The 21777-nt window shown below is 38.6% G+C and overlaps 1 protein-coding gene across 2 annotated transcripts in view; it reads right to left on the bottom strand.

Annotated features, from left to right (window-relative positions):
• The window catches only part of LOC134754262 (atrophin-1-like), a 76710-nt gene that overhangs the window by 23561 nt on the left and 31372 nt on the right, over positions 1–21777 (bottom strand). For both annotated transcript variants that reach the window (XM_063690475.1, XM_063690476.1), the window contains exons 7-9: positions 12423–12467; positions 5085–5168; positions 4104–4221 (exon numbers count right to left, since the gene is read on the bottom strand). In XM_063690475.1, coding sequence (XP_063546545.1) covers positions 4104–4221; positions 5085–5168; positions 12423–12467 — 247 coding nt within the window. The remainder of the gene's footprint in view (positions 1–4103; positions 4222–5084; positions 5169–12422; positions 12468–21777) is intronic.

Here is a 21777-nt window from a genome sequence, read left to right as displayed (position 1 = left end):
AAAAAGTTTTTCAAACTATTATATTTACAAAAATGTTAAACCAAAAATGGCGATTACATTTTTTCGGATTCATTTCGTGTTGTTGAACGTTTATGAATTAAAAAAAATATATCATGGTCATATAAAAGATTTCTCATGCATGTAGCCTAACAAGCTCAGAATTGGGTAGTCCCACACCGCCGAAAGCGGGTTGGAGACTTTATTCGCTGATGTAAGTAGGTTTCCTTATACCTTCACTGGAAAGCTAGTGGTAAATATCAAATGACATTTGGTACAAAAATTCCAAAATGTACACTAACACGTAAATAAACTTACAACAAGGAAGGGTACCCAATTGACCTGCTTCGATTTGATTTATATGTGTTATAATAATAATAATAATAACAAGCTCAGAATTGGGTAGTCCCACACCGCCGAATGCGGGTTGGAGACTTTATTCGCTGATGTAAGTAGGTTTAGCCCGAAAACTGATGTTAGCCCGCAGGGCAGCTTGTGGCGAGCTGTTGGGGAGTGACGACCCCACGGACCCGAGTGCTCCAGAGAGTCGGTCAGGGTCTCCGTCTCCGGCGTGTCTTCGTCGGTCGGAGTGGACCCCAAGGGGACCCGCAGGACTCTCAGCTCTGGCTTGCCTTCATTGGCCGTCCAGAGGGGAGTCGTAAGAGCTATATGCTCCAGGGGTGGAAGTGAAAGATGCATAAGACGCGAGTTGGCACAGTGGCTGCTAACAGCCACTGGGTAGAAAGCGGCGCACACCTCTCGACACCCCTGAGCCGCTCACACCGGTGTTGCTCCTGGTCGTCTTCACGACGGCAGTTTCAGGGGCCCATCTAGTCAGCGGCAAGTCACCACCTGCCTCGATAACGTGTATTAACATTGTTATGGCAGGTGTCCGGAGTTCTTTACAATAGCCCAGTCTCATTGTCCACCCAAACTTCAATCCATAGACCGGTATACTGTTCACTTTTTCTGCAATAGTCCCAATGCCTGCTGCGACCGGTTCATGGGTGTCTATTGTTGCGCCTGTGAACGGGTTCCAGCAGGCGTTCTACATGACATTAAAGCTCTCCAAGGGGCCTCTACGTGTTGGATCTATATCCCCACGCAAGCCTATCAAAAGACCGGGATTTATAGGCCCGTGATATAACATCCCGCCCCGCCCACGGCTCCCGCTGCCGGTGGTATAGTGCGTCGCAAGAGATGGTCTCAATCTATGAATGAGAATGTGATGCGCGCCTATTATGGGGCTACAGAGGGGGGATTGTACATCCCACGGAAGTGTGGAGGTCGAGGCTTCCTTAACGCCAAAGATCTCCACAACCGCGAGGTGTGCAATCTCAGGAATTATTTCCTTAACAACGAGTGTGGGATGCATCGTGATGTTGTAGCAGTGGACAGAAACTTCACGCCGCTCTCCTTGGCAAACGAGAACTGGCACAAACCTGTGGTACAAAGTACTGCGGGCCGCAGGGCGGTATGGGAGAGTAAGGTGCTACAAGGCCCTCACGGGAGCCGATGTAGACCTGCTCGCGTCGGTGAACTGGTTACGATTCGGGAACCTCTTCGGAGAAACCGAGGGTTTTGCCTGTGCAATTGCGGACGAAGTTATGATGACGAACAACTATCGGAAATATATCCTGAAGGACGGTACGGTCGACATTTGTCGGGCATGCCGCCGTCCCGGAGAGTCACTCAGGCATTTTATTTCCGGTTGTTCTCATCTTGCTAACGGCGAGTACTTGCACAGACATAACCTCGTAGCCAGGATTATTCACCAGCAACTTGCTCTTCTATACGGACTTGTGGACCGCGAAGTACCGTACTACAAGTATTTACCTGTGCCAGTTCTTGAGAATGGTCGTGCCACGCTCTATTGGGATCGATCTATCATCACTGACAGGACTATTGTAGCCAATAAGCCTGACATTGTGATATTAGATCGATCGCAACGCCGGGCCGTGCTTGTCGACATCACCATCCCCCATGATGAGAATCTCGTGAAAGCCGAGAAGGACAAGTCCAGTAAGTACCTAGACTTGGCTCACGAGATAACCGCCATGTGGGATGTTGATTCGACGATCATTGTCCCGATAGTCGTTTCGGCGAACGGTCTCATAGCGAAGAGTCTCGACCAACACCTTGAGAGACTCTCGCTAGATGGTTGGATCAAGGGTCAGATGCAGAAGGCGGTGATCTTGGACACGGCGCGGATAGTCCGCCGGTTCCTCTCTCTGCGGCCCTGACCACCGGCAGCTTGGGCCCTGCCTCGCTGCTGGCGGCACCCTAGGTTAGGTTTTTTATAATGTGTTTATATGTATTTTGTATTGTTTTGTAAGTGTTTTATATTTTACTTTTATATACATATTATAAAAATCCTAACTTAAGAAAAAAGATTAATAAAGAGAAATAATAAAGCTTTATTTGTTCACGCAAAAAAGTAATAATACAATAATTAATAACAATATGAAGTAGATAATTTTGTGTAACATTCAATGTATTTTTTTTTTTTTACATTTATAATTATTGGTTGTAAACACTTAAATAGTTAATTTACCATTAATTAAATTAATTTGGCAGAATAATTAGTTATGATTAGATTTTTATTTTTATTTTTTATTATTGTTCTTAAATGGACCCCCTTTGGGTAAAAGCCTCCTCCAAGGTATACCACTTTTTCCTGTCTTTGGCTGTGTTTAGCCAACCTCGGCCTGCTGTTACCGCTATTTCATCTGCCCATCTTGCGTACGGGTGGCCTCTTGATCTTTTTCCTGGCGGCCCGGACCAGTCTACCGCTCTCCGAGTCCATCGGTTATCTTCGTACTAGGGACGTGGCCTGCCCACTTCCATTTGTTTTTTAGCGCGAAAGTTAGGGCGTCGGTAACTTTGGTTTTCTTGCGGATGTCAGCATTTCGCACCTTATCTTTGAGCCTAAGTCCCATACTACTTCTTTCCATTCGTCTTTGAGTGGTTTGAATTTTGTTTCTGGTTTTGGTGTCAAACGTCCATGTTTGACATCCATAAGTAAGACATGGAAGTATAGCCGTGTCCATGACTATTTTCTTAGCTGATAGCGGCATTTGTGACTTGAAAATTTCTTTATGGGCCCAATATTTCTTCCACGTGATTGCAATTCTCCGCTCTACCTCTTCTAAGTTTCTATTTGTGTTGAATGACATCTGTTTATATGTGTTATAGAGTAGTCTAAAATAACGGACACGTATTTTTTTCAGCTTCAGAAATTGGCCTCCAAAGTACTGAAAAGTGACAAATCCCTCTAACTTTTATAAAGAGTTAGTTGAAGCTGGTTGGCTGGTGAGTAATGGAAGCTGGTGATTAGTTGAATAATGGACACGTGTTTTGTTGATTTGGCTCACTCATATTTTACAAAAAAAAACCGACCAAGTGCGAGTCTGACTCGCGCACCGAGGGTTCCGTACATTACACAATTTAAACAATATATTTTTTATGTTAAACGTGAGTGAAAGGTAAATTGCGGTTTACGATTTATGACGTATTAAAAAAAACTACTTACTAGATCTCGTTCAAACCAATTTTCGGCGAAAGTTTGCATGGTAATGTGTATCACATGTTTTTTTAGTTTTATCATTCTCTTATTTTAGAAGTTACAAACGTGCAAACTATTCAGTTTAGAAAAAAATTATATTAGAAACCTCAATATCATTTTTAAAAGAACCTATCCATAGATACCCCACACCTATGGGTTTGATGAAAAAAATATTTTCGAGTTTCAGGTCCTAGTATGGGGAACCCCCAAAATTTATTGTTTTTTTCTATTTTTGTGTGAAAATTTTAATGCGGTTCACAGAATCATCTACTTACCAAGTTTCAACAGTATAGTTCTTATAGTTTCGGAAAAAAGTGGCTGTGACATACGGACGGACAGACAGACAGACAGACAGACAGACAGACAGACATGACGAATCCATAAGGGTTCCGTTTTTTGCCATTTGGCTACGGAACCCTAAAAACACTTCAATGTTTCATATTTCTCATTCTTTATCATATATGTATAAGAATAAATCCAATCGGAGCCCGACAGTTGGGTACCTTTCCTTGTTCGTCAAATGAATACTACTTACTATTACTATTCCTTAATGTATCCGTGACGAATTTTATCAAGTCTGGTCCAGCATTAGAGTAGCCAACATTGTGCCGTCTTGTAAGGGACTGCAACGTTTCGTCCATATGGGATGTTGAAGGAACCTACAATAAAATATGAACACACATAGAAAGCTATTTATTATTAAGGTGGAGAAAAAAGTTTCACCGCACCAGCTCGTAAAGGCTCTCTTTATTCTTCAACAACTGACGAGAAAGTTGCATTTTACCCATAAGAGTGGCAAAATAATGTGATGCAAATTTTGAGAATTTTGAAAATTTGTAGAATTTACTTTTAACTTTTTTAACCCTCGTGCCTGGAAACCCTCAAGATTCCACTTTTCGGAACACTCGCTAAGCTCTAAGATTTTTTTCGCTTGCTGTATTATCAATAGGCGGAACTAGGCGAGGCTTCTAGCTCTGTGTGGACCCGCCTAATAATTAGCTCGAGGGGTTAAACAACAACTTTTCTCCCTTGTAAAAAAAAACAGGCCAAGTGCGAGTCGGACTCGCGCACGAAGGGTTCCGCACCATTACGGAAAAAAATAGCAAAAAAATCACGTTTGTTGTATGGGAGCCCCATTTAAATATTTATATTATTCTGTTTTTAGTATTTGTTGTTATAGCGGCAACAGAAATACATCATCTGTGATAATTTCAACTGTCTAGCTATAACGGTTCATGAGATACAGCCTGGTGACAGACAGACAGACAGACAGACGGACAGCGGAGTCTTAGTAATAGGGTCCCGTTTTTACCCTTTGGGTACGGAACCCTAAAAACTATAGGTAATCGTTCTGAAATCTGAGTCTGGGCACACTCATATGCAAAGTTCATAGTGTTGTCAACTGTCAAACTGCCAGGCGAGCGAAACGGGAAACTTTCGCGCACACCACGAAGTGTCCGTCGTTTAAAATTACCGTAATGCCCAATGCGGAATAATACGGCAAAATAATACACATGCTTACCGGATCGATGATATTTCTGCTGCCGCCGCCGAGAAGCATGTTAAATAGCTGTATAACAGCCTGCTTAGACACAGTTGGTGAATCCTACAAAGAAACATATTTATTTATCAATAAACTGGACGTCTTGTGACAACATAAGAGCTTCCCTCGTTTGTCTAGATTGTTTTAGTACTTTCTGAGGTAACAGACAAAATGTAATATTAACGAATTTTTGTGACGTCACAACGTTCCTCTCCACACTTTTAGATAGTGGCAAACACTAATTTCATATTTAGGAGGCATCACGTCACACAACACAAAACGATATCAAGCCATACAACAGGTGTACTACCGACAACTGTTAAAAAACTAGAAAAGTGTATCAGGCCGACTGGTCACCATTAATATTATATCACACGTTTAGGGGGAGGGAGGGGGTCAAGAAAATGTGACATGTTGTGACATGGTGGAGGGAAGTCACAAACTTTGTGACGTTACTTTAACTTCATCAGTAGCCGAAAATTTATTAGTACATTATTGTCGAGGCTCGGAAGTAGCTACTTGGTGGCTGAGGTTTCGTTTTAAACGGACGACCTTGGGAGTCCGTTTAATTGAATCCGAAGCCAGCAAGTAGCCTTCCAGCCGAGTCATATACAGTCATGTATAGTGCTTTTCTCAAAAATTGGTTCAATAAATACAAATATAGTAGAAATATTTCACAGAAGCAACGTTCTTATGTATATGTATATATTTTCACAGAAAAAAGTAAAAAGAGTTGCTTTGCCGCCTTTTTATTTTTTTAATTAAAAATAGAAGTGTATTTTTCTGCTGAAAATACGCCAACCTATTTGAGACACCTAAATAGTCGCGGTACCAACATTATAATAATAAGTACTGATCATCTGTTTGGCTGTTTAACGGACCTATGCCTTCATTTGATATGGCCACTTCAACTTTTAAAAAGTTTGAAACTCGACAAGTAATGGAATTTGTATGCAACATTGCAGTCCCGAAATCGAGACTGCAATGTTTTAAACGTTTTAATTTTTTGACTGACCATAAACTACGCACTTCGCGACTTACTTTTTAACCGGCAACGTCGACTTTGCCGTCCATTTTTGAGATTTTCAAAAACCTAGAAATTTGTGTGACGTAATTAATGGACGTAATATTTTAATGGATAGTCTTGGCATCATAAATACATGGGCTATTATAGTTATTTGTGCAACAAGAGAGGAAAGTTGGTTTTTCTTGCGAGTTTATTTTGAGTCCCGAGACAGCAAAAGATTGATGTAGCACGAAAGTCAAAAGCCCTACCGGATTAAGCAAAGATTTCGCGGTCGAAGTGGGAGTCCACCAGGGATCAGCGCTAAGCCCCCAATTATTTAGAATAGAATAGAATAGAACATTTTTATTCAACATCACATGAAATGGCAGAGTTAACAGATAGCGTAGTACATTTTTTATAGATAAACCTTAAATTTAGACTTACAAAACTAAGAAATTGAGTTGCACATCAGAGAGAAATATTCATGCGTGTTAAATAGGAGCTTGCCTCAGCATAATGTTGCAGTGTATTTACTACAACGCTGGTTTTCAGGCAGACCCTTGATACATTATCCCTTACTCGCTGTTAGTCGAAAACTAAATGGCTTAGAATTATGTTAACATGTATGTATGAGTGTAAACTATGTTTTAGAATTTGGACAGAACAATTGCTGGTATAGTGTGTAAGCAGAATTTAATAGTTACATATGTATTAAAGGAAGTATATAAGCTTATGATAGATAGATATGAGTGCAAAAATACTTAATATAGATAAAAATAAATAAAGACATAAGGTGCATAGATATAATCATTTTAAATATGACGGCGTGGGTCTAGTACCAAGAGGTAGCGAGTTTTGTATTGCTAAAAGATATTGTTTAAACCGCAATTTAAAACTACTTATTGTATTTAAGTTTTTGAGGGGTGGAGGTATATTATTCCAGCATTTCGTTGCTGTATATTTGAAGCTACCTCGAAATGCAGCAGTATGGTGACGTGGTAATACCAACTCGTCACAAACCGATCTGATGCCATACAAGCTCGACCTGCTTGCGCGCCAAGTGAACTTATCGAACAGATACTCTGGCTCTGATGTTTTAAAAACTCCAAACAACAAAGATGACAGGTGCAGTTCTCTGAGAAATGCCATTTTGAGAATACCTGCTGAGTTCAAATAAGGTGTCACATGCTCTCGTGGCGGAATTCCGAAGCAATAACGAGCACATGCATTCTGCACTCTCTGCACTATACGATCAGTGCGGGCTAGTAAACGTGGACCGTAGACTATGTCCGCATAATCAAATTTAGAAAGTACTAAAGAATTACAAAGTTTGATTCGCAGATCGACGCTGATAAAATTCCGAATTCGATATAGTATTGTGAGTCTATAAAATGCGTTTCTTGTAATTTCCGCAATATGCCCCTCGAAACGCAAAGATTCATCCATTATTAATCCCAGATTGCGTGCCTCCGATACACGTTCTACTTCCTCTCCCGAGATTATAACTGCTGGTTTATGGTGTTCGATCCGCTTAAGTTGATTTTTAGAGCCAAATACCATAACTTTAGATTTACTTGGATTTAACACCAAGCAGTTGGACTCTGACCAGGCTGTAATAATTTCTAAATCTTCATTTAGTTTCGCAACAGCGTGTCCTGTATTATTTGGATTAAATGAGATGTAGATTTGAATATCATCAGCATAAAGGTGGAACTTACAATGCTTTATGGAGTCACGGACATCTGTGGTATAGAGAATAAAAAGCAGTGGACCCAAGATAGAGCCCTGAGATACCCCTCTGGAGACAGCAGATGGCTTTGACTTTGCACATAACCCTCTATCATTTTGAATTTTAACGATCTGCGAACGACCACTAAGATAACTGGCAAACCATGCAACTGTCTGTGACTCAAAACCGTAGTATTTCATTTTGGATAATAACAATCGAGTGTTAATGGCATCAAAGGCACGAGAATAGTATTTAATATAGTTATGGATTATATCACAAAACCCATTCAGCAGGAACTGCCTTGGAACCCCCTATATGCCGACGACATTGCGCTTGTTTCTAAATGTGCCGAAGACCTGCAAATAACCCTAACCAAATGGATCACTACTTTAGAAAACGCGGGACTCCGAGTAAGTAGATCGAAAACCGAACACCTTGAATGCAACTATAGCAATGTGGCAAACAGATGCCATCTCTACTACCCGGATGGAACACAAGTACCAAAAGTTAGCCAATTTAAATATCTGGGTTCGGTTATAACAAATGACGCGAAGGTAGAAGTAGACGTTTCCCATAGAATCAATGTCGCATGGCAAAAATGGCGGACACTCACCGGAGTTCTTTGTGATCCACGAATGCCCATACGTACAAAGGGTAAGGTGTACAAAACAGCGGTGAGACCAACAATGCTGTATGGTGCTGAGTGCTGGCCGGTTAAGGAAACTCACGTCAAAAAGCTACATGTGGCCGAAATGAAAATGCTTAGATGGTCAGGTGGAGTTACAAGAATAGATAAGAAACGAAACGAACTTATCAGAGGCAGCTTCAAAGTCACTCCCATCTCCGAAAAACTTACGGAAACGCGACTAAGGTGGTACGGCCATGTTATGCGGAGAGACGACGGCCATGTCGTGCAAAAAGCTCTAGCTCTGCCAGAAGGCAAAACAGGTAGAGGAAGGCCCCCTCTGACGTGGTGGACGAGTATGGCCAAACTATTGGAAAAAGCCCAACTACCCAACCCGACAACTCAAGACAGATCGTCTTGGCGCCGAAGGATAAGGAGAGCCGACCCCACCTAATGTGGGATAAGGCAAAGGAAAAGAAGAAGAGACAGCAAAAGATTCTATAATTAAATCATGAGCGAAGCGAGTGATTCTAACTTAGAATCTTGAGCGTAGCGAGGGACTCAAAAACACGACGTAAAATAACTTTGCTCTCATGTTGCACACATAATTTATCACCTCAGTAGTGAGAACATATTAAAGGTTAAAATGTATTTCGAATTACACGGAATAATACAGAAAAAAAAATTAAGTGGCAATTCATGGCCTTCACTAAATTAAAAAGCTACTTTGTTTCACTCCCTGGAGTGAGGAAAGTCGCAGATTCCTCACTCCAGGGAGTAGCTATAGTAGGCTTGATCGAGCTGCTGAGGTGAAAAATAAATAAATGTTTTTGGCAAAAAGAAATATTTTTGGCACAAGCTATTATTGCTGACTGTACTTTTCTTATCACAGCCAACTAATACTCATCGAGACAATTCTAAAAAACCCAAATACAATTAGGTTGCGTTGTTTCATCACAGAGTTCCTGTGGCCACCTCCTGTCTCTATTATCGGATCAGCTCGATGGTACCATATTAAAGGTTTGAACACGCCATAATTGAGGCACATACAATTACAAATTAAAAGTCTACTGGAGCGAAATACATATCGTAAGGTCGGGGTACTTTAGCTCTCCAAGGTTACTTTGCACACCCATGAAAACCTATTTTATTGAATTGATACATTGTATCCTTATCAGGGCTAAAGTACCCCGACCTTACGGTATTGAACATAGTTGCGAAATTTATAGTTTATGATACGAATATATTGGAATTTCATTTCAGCCTCAGGATTTGACATATTACAGACTTTGTGACGACCAGGTCACAGGGCACTTTGCACGACATGATGACAGTCTGTTTAAGCAGTCCCAGACAGAGTTATTTGCAGATTAGTTGATAATATAACGTCAAAAGGGGTTATTTTTCAAATATCCGTTGATGTGAAGCAATATTTTGCCATCCGCCTTAATTTAAGACTATCCTCAAAAAGTACCGTTTGGACAGTGTCAGCATTTCTATCATGTTAATACCCCTTCGTTCGACACGTTTTTGAAATAATCGTTTTATAACTGTATTTTTATTTACAACTAATTTTGTATTATCCGATAAAAACATTTTTCTCGTTCCCGCCATTATTTTTTTAGAACATCGTGCCGATGCCGTGCACATACACCACAGAGGTGCATTCTATGTAAATAATAAGTTTTTGGCAAAAATTTCATTTTTGGTACAAGCTTTTATCGCTGACTGTACTTTTTTTCCAAAGGCAACTAATACTCATCGAGACAATTCTAAAAACCCCAAACACAATTAGGTTGCGTTGTTTTATCACAGAGTTCCTATGACCACCTCCTGTCTTAATCATCAGATCAGCTCGATGGTACCATAATATTGCATTGTCACCCGACTTACATGCGTATGCAAATTTTCAGCTTCATCGGAAACCGGGAAGATGGTTAAATTAGTTACCTTAGATTCCATTACATAGTTAGTTACATACAGGTCGACCTAATAAAAGCGTGTTCAAAAACATTACACTCTTTTTTGGGCAGTCGTGTAAAAAGCAAGATTCTGCCCGCCGTGTTCGAAATTCAAAACGCGAGTTTGAAATTCGAACACGGTGGAACAACTTACTTTCTCTGTTTATTATTGAATAATGATGGGTACAAAGTACGGAACCGATTTGAATAACACTCCTATACAAATAGCTTATTTCGACTTTGTTGATCTCAACTAATATTTTTGAAAAAAATATATGTAATAGATTATAAAAATGTGTATATTATATCAAAAAATGGTAGGTGTCGCTAACTTGCAAGTAAAAAAAAACAAGAAAAACAAACAGCCAAAAATTTTGACTTTAAAAGACGCTAGGACCTTATTTTTTTTTATAAATGTATCTTAAATACATGTACTTATAAAATATCCAAAGGACATGTCAATCGATAAAGTAGTTTGGCTAATAAAAATTAAAAACTTTTTTTTTATTATTTCGCTAATCGTAAGTATTTAAGGCTTATGCAGCAAAATTATATAATATCATAATAAAACAAATAAACTTGCATAACAATATTTCTATGTCAGCCAGAGGCGATTTTTTACTACTGCGATCCAGCCAGGCCCTTTATGCACAAAAAGTGAAGTCAAGTTAGATTAAGAGCTAGCAAGAGCTTATCTGCCTCCAAAATAGTGGTGCTAAATGAAATTTGTATGCAAAATGTAGGGTATAAAACGTTTGATAATTTTTAACGTATTTGAGCGTGTTAAGTGTTAGACGATGGATTCTATAGAAATACAAACTTCAAACAATAAACCAGAATAAAACCTTTGACCAACCTATCATTCCAGAAGATTGCAAGATAAAAATAATTCTAAGTATCCCCATTATTTATTGGTTCAGCAAGTGATTAGTGATTATATCGAGCGTCGCCGTTAATTAATTCGCATAAGGGACATTGACCATAGAAATATATGCAAGTAATATTTGCGAAAATGACCTAAACCTATTTTAAAGAAGTCACATCCCACAGTTACTATTTTGGTAGCATTCATCATGTTGTCACTACACTATAACAGTGACGAAGGGGTATTATCACGATAGACATGCTGACAACGCCAAAAGGGTACTTTTGGCGGATGGTTCTAAACTAAGGCTGATGGCAATGGACTGGGTCCATATCAAGGAATATATGATAAAGACACCTGTTAAAGTTATATTATCAATTAATCCGCAAATAACTCTGGTTTGGACTACCTAAACATACGCTAATCATCAATCAAAGTGCCCGTGTCCTGGTCATCACAAAGTCTGTGACATGTTAAATCCTGAGCCTAAAATGAAAGTCTTTTATATTAGCATGATAAACTATAATATTTTCAACTATATTCAATATATATTTCGCTCCAGGAGACCTTTAGTTTCTATATTTTTGTAATTTTATGTGCCCACGTTTTGACGTGTTCAAGCTTTATATAAGAACGCGCTATGTTAGTTTCAATTTTTTTTTTCATTTCCATCTTATATTTTTCTGCTTTCTGGTTGTCTTTCCATTAATTACCGTCGCTTAATATTTCCAAAACACAAAAGTCATCGATTATTGATATCTTAAGATACAAGTTTCTTTAACCTAATCGAATTTCCGTAGATTATTTGTGCAGTGATTTCCCTCTGTCATTGTTTAAAGCTCGTTATCATGAAAACGAATAGTACAATTGGACACCTATCATGGTATTGATTTCACGTGTGATACCGATTAGAATTTAAGTATGCAAATGTGCCTCACTTTTGGCGTGTTCAACCTTTATTGCATTGTCACCCGACTTACATACGTATGCACATTTTCAGCTCAATTGGAAATCGGGAAGTCGGTCAGAATTAACTTCCAAGATTTGATCCACACTAACTGACAAACAAACAAACTAACTTACATACTAACAGGGCAAGTTAAATAAAAGCTTGTAAAAAGTAAAGCTTACCGAATGAAAAGATACTGAATTATCCAACTGTGGTGCCTGGGCCCCCTGCAACAAAAGAAGTAAAGTTACAGAAATAAAGTCAATCGAAGCTAACTCTGTACCATGTTTGATAGAACCAAAGATAGATATAACTCCGTAATAGATGGATACAGTCTAAGGAAAAAACGTGCCTCGAAAATCAAGAAAATTTGATTCTCGTTAAGAGGGCGCTGCTAGCTTTGGCCTACTGTCGTATAGATGGCGTTGACGGTTTCGTTTGTTATTTAACAATTTTAACGCATATCAGTGAAAGAACATGGGTCAAAATCATAAAAATAATTAATGCAAATAAAAAAAATCATTTATCCATATTTAAATACATTTTATCGTATTTTTCATAAATCTTCATTTTTAGTTTTAAAGTGTGTCGACAGATGGCAGTGAATTTACTGGGGTTACAAAATTTACTATGACAGTACCGCTCTAGTATAAGTTACTCTATGATAGAACAAAGTGTGAGTCATAATTTTGTATAAATTTGGCTGTGCTATGAAACACGGTGCACAGTTAGCTTAGACGGACTATACCAAATTTCTAATAATAATTGACATATAATTCGTCAGAGCGTAAGTGTTATGTGATGTGTAGCCATCTGCAGCTGTTGACCAGGGACCCGTTTATCAAAAGCTTGTAGCTTGTAATACAAGTGGAAGTCCCTTTCTAATAAAAGCTGTCGAAAAGGGACTTCCACTTGTATTACAAGCTACAAGCTTTTGATAAACGGGCCCTAGCTATATTAGTCATACTTGTTATGGCCATTTTTTGCCCGGATGCTGCACTTCATGATAAAAGCTAGCCTATTTGCACAGTGCTAGTAGGGACCAAACTGAGTGATTTGACCCGCAGCAGCGCAAGTTTCACCCCTTAGGAACAGAGATGGCGCCACTTCTTTAAAAAATATTTCAAAAGATTCTACAAGCTAAACCAATGAACCGAGTTAAATGTTTAATATCTCAAATGAAAGCCCATTATATATATTACTTTTAAAAAAATACTCAAAAAATATATACTGAATACTTTCGACAAAAAACGACATCTTAATTATTATTTTTACTCGATTGATAGTTTTTACTCGGTTTCTCAAAAAATATGTATGTAACATGTATAGTTTAATGCATGTATATATTACTGAATAAATAACAAGTATTTAAAAAAATACGCGACACCGATACCTCTCATACTTCACGAAATATGAAAGTTTGAATGTGAGTGAAAATTTCTTCAAAGTATATTTCAAAGAAATCTACATGCTTAACTATTTGACCGATTTCAATGATTAATATCTCAAATAAAAGCTCATTATATACATTACTTACAAAAAAATACTCAAAAAACATAATATATACTGAATCCTTTTGCCAAAAATCGGCATCTTAAGTTTTTTTTCTTACTCGATTGATAGTTTTTACTTGATTCCTTAAAAAAAAATTTGAATACGGAATAGTTTAATAAATATATACCTATATATATAGTACTCAGTATATAAAAGCATTACAAAAAAAACCCGACACCGATACCTTTCATTCTTCACAAAATATTTAAGTTCAATTATGCACGTTCTTACAAATAAATTTATTTAAAAGAAATCTTCAACCGCAGTAAGTGCACTGATTTTAATATGAAATGTGTCATATGAAAAAAAACTCAATTTATTTTAATAAATAATAAATAAAATAGAAACTAAATAAAAAATGTCCTGGTGCTCAATTACAAAAAAATATTATATCTACAATTAGAAATAATTTTTATTTAAAGTGCCTACATTTGTAAACAAAAAAACTATGTCACCGCAAAGATAGATATAACTCCGTAATAGATGGATACAGTCTAAGGAAAAAACGTGCCTCGAAAATCAAGAAAATTTGATTCTCGTTCAGAGGGCGCTACTAGTTTTGGTCTACAGTCGTATAGATGGCGTTGACGGTTTAGTTTGTTATTTAACAATTTTAACGCATATCAGTGAAAGAACATGGGTCAAAATCATCAAAATAATTAATGCAAATAAAAAAAATCATTTATCTATATTTAAATACATTTTATCGTATTTTTACAAATCTTCAATTTTAGTTTTAAAGTGTGTCGACAGATGGCAGTGAATTTACTGGGGTTACAAAATTTACTATGACAGTACCGCTCTAGTATAAGTTACTCTATGGTCACCGGTAGATGTAGAACTGAACACTGCTCATACATGAACTGGTTGCTGATAGACATGTGCGCCGATGGCAAAATCATCGGCGGCGACGTCCGATGATTTTTTGACCGGCGGCGGCGGCGTGATCGGCGTGACCTCGGCGTGGCATAATTTTTGATACTGCATGAGAACGTGGCAGTAGAATTTCTAAATTATAGCCTTCTGAGTATTTACTAGGCTATCCAAAACATATTATGTGTGTTTTCTAAATTATTGCCGAAAATTGGCAACCCTTTATTACCAACCTAACGGTTACCAACGGTATGTTTGAATATTTGAATTATTTAGTTAAGTAGTAATAAGGATTATTTTTAATTTAAGGTTAAGGCACTATTGTATTAGGGTTACCTGTAAGGATAGTTGCTGTATTTAATAAATAAAATAAAATAAAATAAAATTACATAAAAAGGATACTTTAAAACGCTACATTTTAGGTATAATGACTTTGTAAGCGTAATATAAATAAAATACAAAAAGATTTCTTTATAAGTTAAGTCGCAAGTAAAAAAAAACTACATTGACTTTTCCTAGCCGCTGTCGCCTCACCTATGATTTGTTACGAAATAATGATGAACTACTTTATACATTTGTCTAAACTTATCAGACAGATAATCAGATGTCGTCGTTTTTGAAAGTAAACGTCTCTGGCAGGTTGATTCGCTCAACGGAATGTCTTAGAACTGTCCCTTGTCGCATGGCACTTGCTGCAGGGCAAACCAGCGTGTCTTGAGACCTACATACTGCGAGCGACTAGTCGACAACCCAAAGATTAAATAGACGAGCCGTCCGACGGAAAATTTAAGTCGCTTGAGAAACGTTTTATGAGATAATACTTTAAATTAGCGCTAATTCGTTACGACCAAAATGATGCTAATTTGTTTCACTGGCAAATAATAAGCGAAAAAGCATAAGGATCTTTAAATTATACCTCTGACCTACTCACTACGCAACATGCAATAAGACACGATCGGTATCAAAATTTTCCACGCCGATTATACGCCGGTCAAATTGACCGGCGGCGGCGGCGTGGAAAAATCGTCGGCGGCGGCGGCGCGGCGCACATGTCTAGTTGCTGAAGATTACTTTTGAATTATTTTTGTGCCTGTAGATTACTGTTGAATTATTTTTGTGCCTAGTTGATAACCATTAAACCTATAATTTTGTGCCAGACCTATAATCAGTGGCCAGCATGCCTGGATTGAAAATTACATTAACTAACTTTTGATTTGTACAGCCACCTTTACATGATTTACACTGGGCTGTGCATGGTAAGCTGACGCGACGACACCCACAACGCATAGTTTCGCAGCCAGATTTGCAGCCACAATGTTCCAAGAGGCTTAATTGCGACCAAATCGCTGTAACTGCCGACCATTCCGGAGTCCAACTCTCTTTCTCCTTAGTCCATCCCAAAGAAGATGGACATGGTATGGAAACTTCTGATTTCAGAGCGTTTCCCCATATATGGCCCAGTTGGTAAGCTGCTCGTTCTTATTTCTCGGCCAAATCAGATTTATTCCCTGAACGAAGCCCTCCACTGACTGACAACGAAGGTGGACAAATTTGGTTTTCATACTGGAAGAATTCGTTCAGATCAAGCTGACTTTCTCTGGCCACTATAAAAAGACGGGAAAATAGGAGTACGTCAACTTTTAAGTTTTTGATTTTGTCAGTTGTCAGGTGTGTAACTACATATTTTAATTTTAGTATAAAGTAACCCTAGATTTGTGTTATTGTTTGGCCAAACGGAACACATAAACGTAAATGAAGTTCGCAAAGATTTGTTTGCTTCAAAAAACAAGCTTGTGACAAGCCTGCCGCCTACATCAGCTGCTCTCTATAAACATGCACTTCGAGCGGCTTACCAAACGGGCCATATATGGGGAAACGCTCTGAAACCAAAAGTCTCCATACCATGTCCATCTTCTTGGGGATGGACTGAGGAAAAAGAGAGTTGGACTCCGGGAATGGTCGGCAGTTACAGCGATTTGGTCGCAATTAAGCCTCTTGGACCATTGTGGCTGCAAATCTGGCTGCGAAACTATGCATTGTGGGTGTCGTCGCGTCAGCTTACCATGCACAGCCCAGTCTAAATAATGTAAAGGTGGCTGTACAAATCAAAAGTAAGAATGTAATTTTCAATCCAGGGTTATTTTGCATGCTGACCACTGATTATATGTAGGTCTGGCACAAAATTATAGGTTTAATGGTAATCAACTAGGCACAAAAAGAATTCAACAGTAAATCTACAGGCACAAAAATAATTCAACAGTAATCTACAGCAACCAGTTCATGTATGATCGGTGATTTTGTAGGTATTGGAATGGTATGAGTACTTCTCAAAACGACTTTTCTTTTTCAGTTCTACCGGTGAACCGGTCTACCGGTGAACCCGAAGAGGACATTTAAGTTTTTTGTTTACAAATGTAGTCACTTTAAATAAAAATAATTTCTGATTTTAGATTTGTTATATTTTTTTGTAATTCAGCACCAGCAAAAAACTTTATTCAGTTTTTATTTACGCCCTGCCATCACATAACATCGGTACAGTTTTAGATAAGAATACACTGAGAATAGCCGTCTGTCTAAGAACCGGCTCCAAATTATGCCTGCGGCAAAAGTGTGGATCAGCTGGGTCGACATGGCCTCTCATGTATCAAAAGCGCCGGCCGACTTTACCGCCACGGCACCATTAATGATTTGATCAACCGCTCGCTTGCCACCGTCTCCGTGCCTGCCATTCTTGAACCCGCAGGTATGGTGAGAGACGATGGCAAGCGACCCGACGGAGCAACAATGGTGCCGTGGAAACTAGGTAGGCCACTGGTGTGGGACGCCACATGCGTGGACACCTTTGCACAGTCCCACATCCAAGCTACCCGTGCACAGGCCGGCGCTGCTGCCGACCAGGCCCAACTACTCAAGCGCCGCAAATACTCATCTTTACTGCGAGATTATGAGTTTGCGGCGCTTGCAGTGGAGACAATGGGACCTTGGTCAGCGGACATACAGAAAGCGCCCGCCCTATGATCGCCTGAGATGCCTATCAACCGGACCGACACTTCCTTTACAAAATTCTTGGTGTCAGTCGATCACGGGCCCAATGTCTCCATTGCAATGCATGATAGGTTGTCACTGTTGTCAGTGTCATTGTGGCGGTTTACTTGAATCTCAGAATAATAACTAAAGCATAGAAGCCGGGCAAAAATGCTTCGCAAACATTGTTGTCAGTGTCATTGTGGCGGTTTACTTGAATCTCAGAATAATAACTAAAGCATAGAAGCCGGGCAAAAATGCTTCGCAAACATTGTTGTCAGTGTCATTGTGGCGGTTTACTTGAATCTCAGAATAATAACTAAAGCATAGAAGCCGGGCAAAAATGCTTCGCAAACATGTATACCCGTCCCTAACTTCCTTACGAATTAGATAATGTGTCAAAAAGAGATGTATATATGTTTGTTATTTCTCATTTGTAGGGTGTCACAAGTTTCATAATTTGCTAGGGAAGTAACTGTGTCGACTTTTTATATCGAAAAATTATGCATGTTTATGTGACGTGTAAAAAAATTATCACGAAATTGGCAAATTAATAGTCTGGCTAATGAAAGTTGAACCTGAAACAACGCGGCAATTTCAAGAAATCTGTAGAAGGCGGCTCGTTGAATACAATGATTGCATAACTTTTATACTTTTTACAATTTTCATATTCTAGAAATCATAAAAACCGGCCAAGTGCGAGTCGGACTCGCGCACGAAGGGTTCCGTACCATTACGGAAAAAAACAGCAAAAAAATCACGTTTGTTGTATGGGAGCCCCATTTAAATATTTATATTATTCTGTTTTTAGTATTTGTTGTTATAGCGGCAACAGAAATACATCATCTGTGAAAATTTCAACTGTCTAGCTATCACGGTTCATGAGATACAGCCTGGTGACAGACAGACGGACATCGGAGTCTTAGTAATAGGGTCCCGTTTTTACCCTTTGGGTACGGAACCCTAAAAATTATGCAATCCTTGTAATCAAAGAGCCGCCTTATATGAGGATTTATGCATGTACCTAATATAGCTTTTATCTCATTTGCAGTCTACCACTCAGAACCGTCTAACTATATCTCTCGTTTTCTTATCATTGGAAAGAAGGCGAGCCATCTTAACGTGTCGTTTTATTGAAAAACACTTTTGAAAATAAGCCACAACAAATATAATATACGATCATTTACATACTTTTGCTTTCATAAGTAAAATATTGCTATATTTACAAAAAAAAAACTAGTCAATAAAAAGACACGTGCAAATGGTTTACCTTTTATTCTAATGCTAATATAACTATAACTAAGTATAGTTTCTAGTCATGTACCAAATAGGAAATGAAAAAAAAAGTTCGTGTAATATATTTTTTTCAATTTAATAATAGGGAATATTACGAGAAACTCTGAGTAGGTGGCGCCACTACCACAATCTGAGGGTCTATCGCGAAACAAGAAAATCGAGCTTTCGTTATATAACATCTCTGTCACTCTTGCGTATTCGAGCGATAAAGAGGCAGATAACGAAATTTCGGATTCGAGTTTTCCGGTAGGTCCTCTGAAAACTTGTCAAAAACCTGTTAAAGGTACAGTATGTATAAGTAAGTTACTCTACCGTTTACTAAAAAGGCTAGTGCTGCACTCTGGTGGCAGAACATTGCAGTAATATCCCCTATTCCTCGTCCTTTGGAAATATGAAATAAAAAGATGAGTTTTATGAGATAGGTAAACCAACAATATTAATAAAAGGTAAAGGAACATTCATCAATGATCATTAATGTTTTTTTTATTAGGGTTCCGTACCCAAACGGGACCCAATTACTAAGACTTCGCCGTCCTTCTTGTCTGTCACAAGGCTGTATCTCATGAACCGTGATAGCTAGACAGTTGAAATTTTCACAGATGATGTATTTCTGTTGCCGCTACAACAACAAATACTAAAAAGTACGGAACCCTTGGTGCGCGCGTCCGAACCGCACTTGACCGGTTTTTAGTATTATACTATAGTCTGGCAAACACAATCTCTCAGTAAGTAAGAACAAAGAAAACTATAGGTACAATCGAAGGCAAAAATATCGATCCAAACAAATGGCTCAAAAATATGTGAACACGACTTTATTGTCTAAGGTGTAAGAGCGTACACATATTTTTTAGACTTTGGGAATGTATATATATTTATGCCCTTGACTGTACTCATCAATTAAAATGAGACAGTCCTGGGCCAAACTATAAGAAAGCTGTAAATGCCGATAGGTTATTGATCTGAGGTCGATAAATACACAGTACATCACTATGCCAAAAATATAACCTTTCATAGTCAGCAGAAAATTTCGAAAATATATGCAAAAATCTATACAGGGGTGAATGCAAGTAATAATTACATAACATATCGATTTCAATGTTTAGGGTCAAATCCTATAAATTAATTTCTTCAAAATTGAACAAAACTCACCGATTAAAGGTTACCGGTTTGTGCGTATTTTCTTTTCTTCCTGTATGCGATTTACAGCCCTCGATCACACAAGACATTATCACATATGGAACTTCAAACCATTACAAATAAAAACTCAGAACGTTTTCCAACAATCTTTCAGGAATAGCAACAATATATAGGTAATTAAAATAAAGCAAGATGACCGCTGAAATTCTGCGAAATATTTCAACTAAAATAATACGACTATGTAAAGTTGTTACAGTTGACACCTACCTGTCAAATAACAAACATATATTTTTATTTGGCTGGATTAAATGATAACCAAAAACCACCATTTGACATTTTCCTCAGTTCATCTTGTGACAATACTAAAAAAACGAAAGAACTTGCGATTGTTGTCTCACTCGCTCATAGACAAAAAGTAATAGCGTGTTGTGAATACGATACATTTTACCAAGCTCTTATTTTTGCCCGGCTTCTATGCTTTAGTAATTATTCTGAGACTTGAATAATGCTTAAGGGTTGAATATTAAATAATAAATGACAAAAATGCCCAAAACTATACATAGTCAGGAGCGGAACATTGTTAATAATGTAAATAATAAACTGCTTGAAAAGAACAGTTCGGGTCATTAAACTATTTCGCTACAAAACATTTCCAAATTAACATCAGAGCTGACAGGTAAACAAATCAAAATATCATTATAGTCTGGTTATTACGACTTAGTTATTGTAGTGTTATGTTAGGCCTACTGTCCACGACGCGTAGCTGCATAGACGCTGCATGAATACACAGTGCAGCTGCCATGTAGCCCGGCGTACAGACGTTGTCCACGAAGCGTAGCGTAAGCGTATCGTAGCCTACATTTCCTTTCATTCGTGAGAATGTCGTCCAACGATGAAGATGTTATTTACAAAAACTCAACGTGCTATTCCTTGCGATGTAGCCCGGCGTATGACATGCAGTACGCCCAGCGGCGTGAAGCTTGCATGCAGCGTCGCTGACGCGACGTTGCCGCTCCGTCAACAGAGTTGTGCGGTTTTGTATGTAGGCTGCAAGCAAGCGTACAATGACGAGTACGCGTCTATGCAGCTTCGCTTCCGTGGACAGTAGGCCTTATACAAGCGAGGAAACACAGTAACAAAAATGAGTTTCGAGTTGGAAAAATATTTACTATGGGCTTTGGAGACGATCAATCTTCGAATTTAAACTATCGTGAGACATATTAACTTAGCTAAACACACAACATGTCGCACGAGTGACTAAAAATACGTGAGTGAAACCGCTAATTTAGCTACGATCAATCTTGTTAAGGTTACGGAATATATACCTAGGAACATGACCATCATCATCATCATGGTGGCCTTTTGGTGATCCAATCTTGGATGTAGGCCTCTTCCCAGAATGGAATAACATGATAGACGAAACGAATTTTTCAACTATAGAGCTGAGCTGAGCTGATGGCGTGGCTAATAGTAGTTACACCATCAGTAGGCCGAGCACACGATTGGCGCGACAGTATCTCACCGCGAGATAGACTACCCGTCTTTTACTAATTGTATGAATTAAAGAGGGACGGGTAGTCTATGTCGCGGCGAGATATTCTCGCGCCAATCATGTGCTAGCCCGGCTGGTATGTTACGACTAAATTAAATACA

This window comes from Cydia strobilella, chromosome Z (genome assembly GCF_947568885.1).
Source record: "Cydia strobilella chromosome Z, ilCydStro3.1, whole genome shotgun sequence".
Taxonomy (NCBI): Eukaryota; Metazoa; Arthropoda; class Insecta; order Lepidoptera; family Tortricidae; genus Cydia; species Cydia strobilella.
Note: the sequence above shows the minus strand (reverse complement) of the source record. Positions and strands in the feature narration are given on the sequence as shown.